Source organism: Anopheles aquasalis, chromosome 2 (assembly GCF_943734665.1).
Source record: "Anopheles aquasalis chromosome 2, idAnoAquaMG_Q_19, whole genome shotgun sequence".
Taxonomy (NCBI): Eukaryota; Metazoa; Arthropoda; class Insecta; order Diptera; family Culicidae; genus Anopheles; species Anopheles aquasalis.
Window position 1 is genome coordinate 58,123,345 of NC_064877.1, and position 13,938 is coordinate 58,137,282.

At 45.1% G+C, this 13,938-nt stretch overlaps 1 protein-coding gene across 1 annotated transcript; it reads left to right on the plus strand.

Annotated features, from left to right (window-relative positions):
* The first annotated feature begins 13,161 nt into the window (after positions 1-13,161).
* LOC126576025 (angiopoietin-related protein 1-like) lies at positions 13,162-13,938 on the plus strand. The gene has a single exon (XM_050237097.1). It carries the CDS (start codon positions 13,162-13,164, stop codon positions 13,936-13,938), a length of 777 nt encoding a protein of 258 aa, XP_050093054.1.

Here is a 13,938-nt window from a genome sequence, read left to right on the forward strand (position 1 = left end):
GGGGCGCACAGGAGCGCAAACGGAGGCAACCGCACACCGGCGTACCGGAGCGAAAGCATAACTACTGCCGAGATATTGTTCCGCAACAATCTGAACCTCGGAGATTCACCTGATGCCTTTCGGATGCACCACCGGACGCTCCCCATCTTTGGCCCCGGATTTACGAACCTTCGAAGCAGCGGTACGATCGTAATGAAGAAAGTTTGCCTTGGAGGAGAGGGCGCACTGATAATGGCACTCTCGCCCTTCCGGTCCCAGTCGGTGTGGCCCAGCATCAACGGCACCAGCAACTTTGCGTATGAAATTTCACTTAACCGGTACCGGAAGTCGTGAGCCAACCCCGGATACCACCGTACGCTGTACTCGCGGCTACGCGAAGTATGCAAACTATGTACCATCCATGCATCCGCCCCAAAACTACGCGCCGGGCGTACGGGGCACACGCCAGTCGTCAGGCGTTGTTTCGGGGCGTTCGCTGGAATCGCCGATGCGTAGACGCCGGTACATCTACGGGAGTATTGGTGGTGGATTGTAGGAGTCACAAATCGTCAAAATTGTCATGCTTTCTAGTTTACTATTTAAACTGGTTACTTGAAAATTTAAGAACAAGATTTGATTAAACGTATAGTAAAAATATTTAATTAAAACTTATACGTGCGATAAGAAGAGCTAATATATGAAAATGTAATAATCATTTCGTCGATTTGATGCTATGTGACTCGTTTTGATTTATAATTCACATTTTAAGCAAGATTAGTTAAAAATAAAATCTAAAACAAAAAAAACCGCTTAAAGAAAAGCTTCACCCAGATGGTAAGATCATTCTATTTTGAGAAAATGAAAACTTTCCAGTTATTTAATATCTTCTTGAACTAAATAGCATAGAATAAAGAAGCCACTTCGCTTAGACCGAGTATCGCATGAACCTATTGAAATCTGAACTCGAAACCTCTCCTCCTCCGTTCGCTAGTAGGACTGTTAGCATCTTCAAGCTCACCGGCTCACGTAACACCTCTCAACTACCTTTATCATATTACAAGCATCTAAACACTACACCTGGAATCGCTATTGTGATTAAATGTAGAACATTTCAGGCATCGTCCTCTGTTTTGTTAATTTTATTAATCATTTATCGATCGAGGTAGAACACGGATTAATTTATTAATTTTAACCTTTAAAATTGTTATTTTTATTGATTGATTGATGCTTGCTCTTCAAAGTGCTCATTCTGTACACTGTTTCTGGACTGTTCAGAATTTAAATCTCTTTCGTTGATTTGAAGACAATCAAATATGTTATTCAATAAGTGTTGTACATGAGCATACAGTTCAACATCTTCAAAAATTCATACATTCATCAGCATTTAAAAACTATCTCGTCCCTGATCATAAAGAGAAATTTCAAAACCAATCTCAGGTAGAGCTTCACTGAATCATTTCTAGGGAACATGGTAATAAAAGCAAATATTTTGATAACCATTTTAAGAGATCCATCACCCTCCATTCTCCCACTGTGCACCGTCTGCCTGCAAGGGAACAAAAGGGTGCAATACGCACTCTTCCCATCACTCCCACGATCGCACAGCACACTGCATATCGGTCACATGACCCTCTGGATTCTGGTGCAAAACCGCAAACGAGGACAAACCTTCGGTCGATTGGGTTTTGGAAAGTCACATATCCATCCACGTCGGTTCCCGCCATCATCGTCTTCCGGCTAACCGGTTAGGCCTCCTAGTCACTACAATACACATTGTGTGCTTGTCCATATACACCCCTATACCATCACGTCTCTTGCTCTGGATTGTCCTCTAGCCATCAGGCACAACACACGCCATCATCATCGGAATTCCGTGGCTCTCGACTGGTCACCTTCGCATCCACCATAATCACCTGCTCGGGACGTGCTCCTGCGAGGGGATGCGAGGGATGAAAGTTTTACGAAAATTAAGAATTCTTGCTGGTCCATCCACCGGAAACCACAACCGCCAGCTAGTCAGCCTTACAAGCAATGGTCACTCACCGGTATTTCACCCACGGAATTCGGATGTAAATTGACTCGCATCTCGGAGCATCGGACGCATGTGTCCGTCTAGGATCCGCCACCCTCTCGCTGCTAACTGCCTTCCACAAAAGCCACAAAACTGACAAGTTTCGGATGCACTCGGATGTGCAATGTGCATTCCGAGGTGGGAAGCGTGGGGGGGGTTGGAGGAGGCCAAGTAATGGAACGAATTTCGTTGAATCTGAAACGAAAAGTGAATGTCCAGTTGATGGACGTTGACATTGGCAAGGTTGATGATGTTGCTACTGGTGCTGCTGGTGCTGCTGCTGCTGTTGTTGAAGGCGTACAGATGCCTTCATGATGGAAAGATGCGGAATGTCATCATTCTTTTTTGGGGATGGGAAAATGGAGAGAATTAATTAGTTTCTGTGGGTATGATTGCGGTAAACCTCTGCCTTCTGTAGTATATGCTCTACATTGCCACGCTGTACGATGATTTATGTTGCACAAGTGGAAACTGGAACTAATGAAATATTTTATTTCATTCAAAACCAAGCATCAAGCGCTCTGTCAATTGTGTTCCAGCATGAGCTTCCGGTTCTTCACAAGTCAACAATCACTGTATTGTTCCTCGATCCGACTCCATAGACTACATTGATCCTCATTTTTAATCAGTTAAACTATCGGAATGTGCTTGAAGCTAACATCAACACTAGAGGAGCACCTTTTGAAAAAGATCTAATCAATAAGCAGCCAATGGAGGCGCCTGTCAGGTAACCGTCGCAAAAATGCGCCTTAGGGGACATCAAATGAAATTAAAATAATAGACAGCTCGCAGGTCGAATGAGTGGCAGGATTTAAATAACAAATCCAGCCACTCAACCCCCTCCCAACGGGCGAGCGCCGGTATTATTGAAATCAAGCCAATATCCACATCATCTTCAATGTTTGCCTCCTTCTCCTCCTTTCCACACACTCGTGCTCGTGCTGGCAGAAGATGAAATGAGCTGGTGCATGCTGGACTGATCTCATGTCAAAAGGTTCCCCCCCGTCTCCCTCCTCTCGTGTGCATGTGTGTACCGAGTGTCTGAAGTGTTTTCACCGAGCCGAGCGACAAAGAGCGAGAGCTTTTCAAACAAAAGTCATAGACATACTCACACATCCACAATGATGGAAACGTGCCTCCTATCCCAACAGGCATTGCATTGCGTTTAGCAACAATAAACTGATGAGAAAGAGAGAGAGACAGAGAGAGGGAAAGAGAGCTGCAGAAGCTCAGCTGGGCTTTGTTGCGCCCGGCAAAGCTGTGTCTTTATCTTCAATCTAGCTAAAACCGCAAACAAACCATCGCCCATATGGGTATCCCCTGTGATGGTGCTTGTTGTCGCGCATATTGACTACTTCTGCGCCAGCTCGCCGTCTCATGCTGGTCTCCAAGAGCCACATAATGGCATTGGAGTGCAGTCTGTAACCGAGCGACATCGCCGTGTATCCTTTTCTTCATCCTTTTGTGGCGTCTTCCTCTAACCGTCGGTACATTGCAGCATTATCGACGCAAACAGCATAAAAGAAGCGCCCCGTTTGTTAATTAAACCTTCCCGGTGGATTTGTCCGATTGTTTCAAAGCTAAAGCGCGATAGAATGCAAGAGAACTCAGAAGCATCGATTTAGCAACCCAACTTCGGATTCAAATCCGAACTCAAACTCCCAAATGCACTCGAAACGATGCGAGAAGAGTCGTTGAACAACCTGAGCAAGACATTGTTGTCGCTTCAAAAACAGTGACGCCATGCCATCAAGTGAAATGCAAATCCAAGGGATTCCCTTCTAGAAAAAGGGAAGCTGCGGAACGAATGCAAAGCGATGCGTGAGCCCGGAGCCGTTCGCCCCTTTTGACCTGCCATTCCATTAATGGCAAAATCAGATGCATCACATTCCCGGGAAAGCATACGCGAGCGCCTGGTGTGCGAGCGCGGGGAAAATAAAAGATTTGAATGAAAGCTGAAAGCTGAAAAGGAACGCACCACCACCAGCAGAGCAAAAGGGATCCTTTCAAAGGCAACCACCCCGCCCCGTTGATGACGCTGACATACCGGGCTGAAATCTATCAGCTGAGCGCCCGTGGAAAATGTGGGAGCGGAAAATGGGAAGAATAAAGCATTTTTCCTGCCCTCCCTATTCGCTTGAAAGACGCTTTTCTTTTCCTTTCGTCGTTTTTTTTCTTTTCTTTTTGTTTCCAACACACACAGAAGACAGATGATAACAACGGGCGAACGGATGATGCCGGTTGCAAATCATGCTTCAAGATTATGCATTCAGATTTCATAACCGAACCGAAAGAAAAAGGGAAGCGGAGCGCGTTGAATTCAAGATGCTGCTGCTGCTGCTACTGCGGACTGTCTGTCTTCTGTCGCGTACCGTAGCAGCCCATCGCTCTCTCTCTCTCTCTCTCTCTCTCTCTCTCTTTTGTACCAGCATCACTGGCACTACCTTGGACTGCTACCGATGAGGTCGTAAAGGACAATAAAGTCTCACCAGTGGAAGGAAGCTTCGGGTGCGAAAAGAACTGCGCCGAGGGACAACATATCTTACCATGTCGCCTTGCCAATGTAACGGAGAGGCACAAAAACAACAGTGGAGCAGCTGCTGGTGCGAGGGTTAGGGAGATAAATTTTAAAGGAACCACGGAGATGGGGTTTATGCAAACAATGTTTATGAGTGATGCTACCGCCGCTGTGCCGCCTGATGGCACCGAATGGTAGCCCGATCCCATCACACCAGTAATGGTGCGTACGTGGGATGGGTGGGATGGGTGACTGGGAGCCCGGTAAAGACTCACGCCCGCGCGTGGGGACAATGATTCCCCGGGAAATGGCACGCTCGCTCAAAGGAAGGGGATGAAAATGAATGATAAAAGGGTATTGTTGTATCATCAAAATGTTATATGCTTCTTTTTCTGCCTCATTATAATAATGAATAATAAAAGCAAAATGTGACTCGACACGCTATACCTGGTGTGTGCGTTTGTGTATGTGCATACGGGGTGTCGTGTCGGTGCACGTTTGTCTATCTAGGACACAAACACTCGGGGACAAAGTGGTAGCATAACAAGACGCTACAGTGCCATTGGTTGTTGATAGCTATCAAGCTGTTGCTTGTGGTGAATCCAACCGAATGTAGCTAATGCAAATGGACTTAGATATAATTTATTTAATTAATTTCTCAAATAATTTATGGTTTACTATAAAATATTTCTCAAAAGCACTTAAGTGGGGCTTCAGTAATTATAGGCCAAAAAAAGGCCCGTTTGATGATTTTTTGTGCCGCAGCTATTACTTTTCTAGTAAATGACATGTTAAACTACAAAATTTGAAGAATATTTGAATCTATGATAAAGAAGATTTATTATAAATTTCATCCATGGAATCAAATTTAGGCAGTTGTGTCTTCCAAAAGATACCTTTTCCTGTGCCCATCGTAGCTGCGTGATCTCATAAGAAAATACAATATATTATTTTGATAGATTATAAGTTTATCTAGATAGCCCCGATGAATTTCCTATTTTTCAATTTTTGGCAAATTTTTAATGTTGAAAAAGTAATACTATTTACGATTTTGGTAAGAAAACGAGTTTTACATAATTATTTAAAAAAAAGTACCAACAATTACTAAGAAAATTCGACGGGGCTACCTGACAAAGAGTGTATAGAATATTTGTTAAAAATTTCAAATCAATCGGCCTAGTAATTTTTACAGTGGATTGGAGGCGCCAGTTATGGAGGCGCCAGGTAACCGGTAAAATTGCATAGTTTCTGGGATCTGTAATAGAAATGTAAATGGTAAAATAAATGTTGAAATGTTGAAAAAAAATGCTCACAATTGTATTTTTTTCATTTTTAAACATTTATTTTCTTCTAATTAATCATCAAACATTTTACCAACGCATAGCGATACAAATGCAAGCGCTCTTCTCGCTCAAGAAAACCAGCAACACTTTGTCAAGCGGTGTATCTTCATTTCCCCCCCCCCCCCCTGAATTCCACCCACCTACTCACCTTCGAACGGCAGCATCAGTGGCAGTTCTATCAGCATTACAATACCGCCAATGTTGCCATTTATGCTGCCAAGTAGAGTAGGGCAAGGCAAGAAAGCTGTACTGTACTGCGTCAAACCCAAAGTCCATTCGGTCTCTGGATACTTCGAAACACACACCTGCTGCTCCTGCTGCTCCTGCTCCTACTGCTGCTCGAATGGATTGTTTGTCCTTATTGAGGCGAAAGCATATACGCGATATGCACCTCCGTGTGCGCTCGTCGGTCGCTTTTGTTTCGGTTTTTTTTTTGCCAAACAAAACTATGCAGCGCTCGATGCTCGAATGCTACTCCGTCTCCAGCTCACCTCTCGATCGCTATTTGGGTCGCGCGCGCGCGCCCAGGTAAAGCTCAAGTAAAGCCAAGTAATAACTTTGCCACCCTGCTGCCACTCTGACAAGGTAGCAACCGGTTAGCAATGGCAGACAGACTTCGGAGCGGGTGCTACCTGGTATCCGAAAAAGGATAAACACGACACGACTCGCAACCCGCGCTCACATGATGTATTCGCGTTCTTGTGCCAGGCGCATTTTATGGGTCCGTTAAACAAAACAGAGATGGAAAAGGGGGGAGGACACGAACCGCGGGCCCCCCGAAAGTGCCATCACGAATGAAGTGAAGCGAACCGGAGGACCATGCACCATGTAATGTGTCCCCGAAATCGGGCATAGATTAGCGCGGACGCGAACGCCGAGACAGAAAGGTGCTGAAGGTGGGTTGTGAGGTTACCTATGAGTACATAATTTATGTCGCCCGGTACGGTACGGCACCAGGTTGCAAAACCACCGGGAATGTGCTGGCTGCTCGCTGGCTCGTCGGTTTAATGTCGCTACCGCTCGTAAAACCCTTGGCTGTCCTAGAGCTGCTGTTGCTGCTGCTGTTCAGTTGGCCTCATTGGGCTAATGGTGAGGGCCGCGGGCGTGCAGTGGGTTCTCTGTCACCCGAACCTCCATCAGGTTAATGGAAGCGGCGCATTCCCAGTCGGTGCGAGAGCTCATGCGGTGAGAGATTATAAGCTTCACTTCACCGGTCCCTTACCGAGTGGCCGAAGGGGAATCCGAGAACTCTAACTCCAGCTCAACTGTGACATATTCAAACAATGTCCAGCCCGACAATGTCCGATCCATCAGAAGCCCGGCCTGTGTGCATCCCCTGTAAGCTCACGCGTGTCACGTGTCGACGGTGAGGTTCTCTCAAGGGTGAGGATCCCTTTTAGATGGTTTCGGTCTTTTGATGAAGTAGATCTGCATCAAGAAGGAACGGACAGGACCGGATTCTGACTCTGACTCTGCATGAGTGTGATGTCTTATGGTGGATTCTGTGACGCGTCATCCATAAAAGACGCATAAAGGTTGCGTGCGGATTGAAGAAGTCCTCGCTTCAGTGTCGCTTTATGATCTTCAAATTGTTTTCATCATGTTTGTGCTCGTAGGAAAATTTCACTGCTGATGGTGCATGTAGTCTGGAGAATTCTGCAATTATAGAGAAAAACAACAATCATTGTAAAACATACGGCTCGTCCGTCCTTATATATGTTTAAAAAAAACAATCAGCATTGTATTTCTATTTATTTCGATCTAAGGTCCACGGTGTATTTTTATGATAAGTTTGATCCTTAATTGTATATTCTATGTAATTTTATTCTATGCGCATGTTGGAATTGATGATTGGTGATATATCTGCAATGACAGTAGTGTTCGAAAAAATGAATGAAATTTTTTTTTTTTTAGCCGGGGATACATGAAGCGTAAACTCTCGTATAAACTCAGAGTGTAATGCCAAAAAGATTATACTTATGTCAAAAAGATTATAGGCCCGCGGAGCGTAAATCCGAGCGTAAAAGCAAGCTTAAACACAGCACCAACATGAAGCGTAGCGTTATGATGAATTGAATGTTCTACAATCGCTAATATACAGTAAAAACATCTTAAAATATAAAAGAAGATGTTCAGAAATCAACTTATCTCGTCGATTTATGTTTTTTTGTGGCAAAAAACACATGTAATTGATGTAATAGCATAGTGTAATTGCAGGTGCACGAATGTAATTGCAGTTGACGTTTCGGTATAAACTTTTATGCGATTATGCCTGCCACACGAAGCGTAAACTTTTCCCGGCTTTTCACTTTTCAACATACACCACATAATGGAGTTTGAGATTCTTGAGATATTATGCAACTTAAATCCGTATTACAACACTAAGGTACAGATGTAGATATGAGTTTTTTACCGATATTTCAATTACAAACCCCTGAAAGCATATCTACTGGTTACCTGGCGCCTCCTGTTCGAGAAACTATATTTTCGCGGTTATAGTAGGCGGGATCGAAAGCTGAGGATTAGTAAAAAAAATCTTAGTAGGCTGCGATAATTGGAATGAGAAACTAAACATCGCAAACGAGGCATGAAGGCCAAACATGGCATGCCGGGTCATGTTGAATAATAAATTCGAGATAGAAAACAGCATTCAAGTTGATAGCTTGATTAACTGAATATAGAGGCGCTTCTTCTCCACTCTAGAACTGCCGTTGTTACGGCAACCATCCCGACACTGGGGACAAGCAGTGTATAGTCGTTTTCACGACTAACTTCCCGTGCACTGGGGATAAACAGTGAATGCCGTTTTCACGGCAGGATTCCCGACACTGGGGACAAGCAGTGTATAGTCGTTTTCACGACTAAACTCCCTTGCACTGGGGACAAGCAGTGAATGTCCTTCTTAGGACAAAGGTAACGGTCGTTGTCACGACCCAGCGTCATCGTCAGCGGTCTTCCGAGCCAGCCTAAAGCGACGGAGTAGGCCGTCGTCTCGTCCAAAGGGACGAGCTCAACTGAAACCCTACACCTCCATTGTCGGGTTTTTGGCAATGGATCTTCATAATTTCGTATTCCCAGCGCGGCGACCAGTTTTGGAATTGCCTTTACCTTTCTGACCACAAAAACCGGCACTGGTTAGTGTTTGGTGTGAAAAAGCAAATTTAATAAAGCCACTCACCTGCAAATGGCTTATCAACCAAATGTTTCCTTTTCAGAGGCTAAGCTTGCTCCCAGTAGCATCTCTATCCAATCGTCTATCGGACGGGTAGACCACAAACACATGAAGCATGATTTAATTAAGTATGAGACAAACTATTAGGAGAATACATCTTAGGGACTCTGCAGAGACCAAGAACAATCCTCTTTATTAGGAATAGATGAATTACGGCATAAAAGATCCTTTAATCGTCGTATTATAGCAAAAAAAATAAACAAACGTGGCACTGATGATTAAACTAAAAGGAACTTTGTAGCAAATATGAATCAGAACTAAGTCCAAGAATTTGTAATAAAACAGAACGGTCATTGCAAACCATGTTAACCTCAGAAATTGTTTATTCCACCATATTATGCAGATTCCATTACAACACAATCTCAGTCTCGAGAAGTATGTCAAATGATTGAATTTCCTTCGAAAAAAACAGGATGCCCCAAAAAAGAAAGGCCAGCAAAGCAATACGTCCCAAACCGGAATCGAATTCGAGGCCTGCCGGCTGGTAAGACTAGACCGACCATCACCGGTTCCAGCTAGACCACAGACACAGAAGCATATTTAATAATATCTCCCTAGCCGGCGGCCCATAAGAACTCTCCCCAACCAAGAAGGAGTGCAGGAACCGAACTGTACCGGGAAATCACGGAAGAGGCCAGTTCCAGGTGTACTACTAAAGGCTTCCGAACAGAATCCGGGGGCGCTACCGGCACTACATCCCCCCTGGTTGCATGATTCGCTCAAATTACGAACCATCACCGGGCGGGTACCATTTTCCCCCCGGGGGTGGTCACAGCCTCCGAAAGATGAAATAGAAACCAACAACAAGCAGCATGGCGATGTCGTCTCTGCGTTGATTCACAGGAACTGAGGTGAAGGAAACCCAAGACGCTACCGAAGATTGGCCGCAAGCGAAACAGGCAGCGTGTCTCTGTTGTTGTCATTCGAATGGAAGACGTCTCTCCCTCCCCTTTACTCCTCTGCACACGCACTCGCTGCTCAGGAGTCCCCCCATTCGAATACGTAGCTCCAGCTGGAACCAGGATCTCTGTCTCGTAGGGACCGCCACAAAAGGAGAAAAGTAATGTTATTTTAATGACTTATTTATAATTTCATACGAGCGTGCACTCCGCGATTCCATTTCATCTCCCACTACCCTCTGCCCTCTGTTCCATACAATAGAACCGGGTGCCCGGGAGTGCTTTTGCCAAAAATATCCCCGTCCCCTACACCGCCGCAGCAGCAGCATGCTCCCCTGTGGCACGGTGGCTCAGTTTCGTTGGTTTCCGATGTTTGTTTACCATTTGTGCGGATGTGTTGCCGCGGAAAAGGAAAATGCCATCCCACGGATCCACGCACACTCACATGGAGTCTGGTAACATAAACATTGGAGACACTGGAGGCTTATGTTTCGGGCATCCGGCCAAAGCGATCGCGTGCTCACATCGCCATCATCATCATCAGCATCATGTTCATAGGTTGCTCCGGATGATATCCTGATCTCTGGGTTCGTGGAATTCGGCTCGTGGAAACAAACACAGACACACTCAGACGATTTAGATGACACAGTAGTAAATGAAGGTAATTTTCTCGAGAGCAGCTTCCACATTGATTGTACAGAGAGAGAGAGAGAAAGAAGCCAATGAGCATTCATTTCATGCTGCATCCGTAAAGCAAGGTTAAAATGTAATGTACTGTCTCGATGCTGTACACTCCGAGATGTGGAGCATACTTTTCAAATCATGTTTATGAAAAGGAATCTAATTTCATGCTCTCAACTTCTGCCTGTCTCTCTTTTGGGCCAGTACGGCGAATGTCACTCCTCCTGACGCAAAAAGGGGGGATGAGATACCCCAAAGGAGATGTGCTGTGACGTAACAACACGTAACGTTCCGTGCACTATTATTCAATTAAAAAGCATTCCTACATTTCGGGCGGACTATTGCTGTAACGAAGCTTATTGTGTGCTGGATGCTACTACTTCACAACAACTACTACTACGACGACTACTTTCGAGAGGTGATATGGCTGGTTTGGTTTGAAAATATGTAATCTAATCCCACCACTACTCCGGTCGACCAGTGTATGCATTTCTGCATTGTTATCGATCTCTAGAAATCGGAAAGAACGGCACCCTGGGCACCTGTTTCAGTGTAAGGAAGGATCTTACCATTGCACGCTACAGCAGCAATCGTCTGTGTTGTCTGCAGCAAAAGATGAGTCCTGCAATCCTCCATTGGTTGTAGAAATGAACGCTACAGCGTGATGCATTTGGTCATCGATTTGCATTTTGTTTCAACTCGAACTGTGTGTCCCCTTGTGTCTTGTTTCTCCACCACCAGCACCACAAACAACACCTACAAGCCACTGGATTCCTGGAATGGAGGAGGAAACTGTAACATGCATTGAACCAAACCAACTTGCAACTGGGCGTGCGTATGCAACGGTGCTGGTGCATCGTCTCTAGCGATGATTCCTCTCCAGACGAACCAGGAAAGAGGCAAACAGGGTCACTGGTGGTGGTGCAGTGAGTGACGAACGGATTGACATCACTGCCAGTCATGTAGCAATAACCGAAACCAATATCGATTGGGTTTTCGGTTACGTGAAGGAAATACCAAGTAATTGTGCTTCTCCGTCTGTGGTTTTTGCGTGATGGTGGTATCGGTGGTGATGGTGGTGGTGGTGACCGCACGATCCGATGACACAACTCCCTGCTCGCTCGCTCGCTTGCCCCTCCTCGAAGCTAAGACGCTCCAGAGTCAAAAGCGTAAAAGTTCTATTTGTTTTGTCGTTATCCGTGCCGAAGCGTACCGGTCGTGTACGTTCATGCTGCTGTTTGTGCTGCTGCCTGTAATGTATGCAAGCGTAACAATAGCAAACAAAATAATGTACCCAGTCACGCTGGTTGCTGGCATGTCACTCGTTGTGTACATCTTAGCCGGACGGTCAAGCGCACTCTGTTTACGAGCGTAGTAGGACGTGGTTCTCATGATAAACTCGTCTATGCTTCATTTGGGTAGGCGAGGCAGCAAATCATGTGTACATTGTGTATGGTTTAATTGAAATACGTACAGTATGAGCGATGTACCTGGACAGTTCATTCTGCAAGCAACGGAAATATTTAGCTTTATACGTATTTTAGGGAATTTAATATGAAAGTTTTGCACAAGAAATGTTTTCTTTTATTAAGTAGTGTAGCAACACAATTACAAAGAGATTATATTGTGCTTAATGAGAAGTTTGTATAATTGTTGAGTGTTATTTATTTTTTAGCTCGTGAAAGTATTGACTTCAGAAAAAAAGTTAAAATATTCCAGCTGGAACCTACGATAGACAGCTGGCTGAAGAATGAAAACGCTTTTTTTTTTTTGATATATGCCTCCGTGAATTTGATACTCTGCCTGTAGTTTTGTTGGAATTTTGGAAATGAACATCAAAAGCAATGAACAATCAGAACTGTAGTGCTTATCGCTCAAGCAGTAGTTTCGTGCTGGCGGAAGCTGATGATAACTATTGCATCGGACCGTGAGAACTGCCGGGGACAGTCATCGTCAAGGCAGGCCAGCTCAACTTCAATGAAACTGTAAGAAGGTTACTGTGTCATTCGCTTATCATCCTAATGCCTCCGTTCCTGAGGCTAAGACATTCTTGCCTGCCAGCATCGCAATGCTATCAAACAAATGGACCGCAAACACATGTAGCATAATTTGTGTAAGTGCAGCACTGGATGCCACATACGCCATTGTCATTAGTTCTCGAAATTTTCTCACGCCGAGCTGAGAGAAAAACCAGACCCTGACTTGATATAAATGTTCCAGCCGAAAAGCACTGGATCACAGTTTCGGCTCGATCTGCCTTTGGTCAAGTTGACCTGGTGCTGCGTCAAGACCACCAGTCTTCCAACATGAGGTTGACTATTTCATTTCTATTGTTTTCTGCTGCTCTGTGCGCAAGGGCGACTGACGAAAGCTTCGACACCGTGAAAGGAGCCCTTGCAACAACTTCTGTGACAGGGATTTCGACAGACGTACTGGAGATGGTGCTTGCCAAACTAGAGCAGATAGATCGTAAGCTGGAACTTCACTTCAAACCGAATGAACACCGTGAGGAAACGGAAAGAGCCGGAGCCTCCCTCGAAAAAACGTTCGATAATTTCCTGTGGACTATACAACGCCTGGAAGGCAGCGTAACGAAGGATGTTGACCTAAACATGGCTCTGCTCCAGAATCAATCGTCGTTAATTCAAACTGCCTGCGCCAACCACGAGCAGTTTCGTGAAAAGTGGTTCAACTTCACGTCGCAGGACAACGAAGGACCACAGGACGACAAGGGATTCTCCTCGTTAAACGAATCAACAACTACAACAACACCGGCGCCCAAGTTTCCAGCTTATTCATCATGTAAGAATGCATCGTGTAATGTGACAGGAGTGTATCTTATCAGTGTTAACAACGCTAGTGCACCATTCCAAGTGTACTGCGAACAGGAGAAGCTTGGAGGTGGATGGATCGTGGTGCAACATCGATTCGACGGTTCGGTTGATTTTTACCGCAACTGGACGCAATACCGTGACGGCTTCGGTGAGCTCGACAAAGAATTCTGGCTCAGCCTGGAGCGAATTCACCAAATAACAACGGCTCGTGCACATGAATTAATAATCGAGATGAAAGACTTTGAGGGCAACTACGGGTACGCCCGTTACAGTGCGTATGAAGTTGGCAGTGAAAGTGAGGAGTACGAACTAAAAAACCTGGGATCGTACCGTGGCACTGCAGGAGATTCTCTGGCATACCACAAGTGGATGAAATTTTGA

What these genes read in the sequence shown, in the direction of transcription:
- LOC126576025 (XM_050237097.1), top strand. Translation starts at nt 13,162, where the DNA reads ATGGTGCTTGCCAAACTAGAGCAGATAGATCGTAAGCTGGAACTTCAC.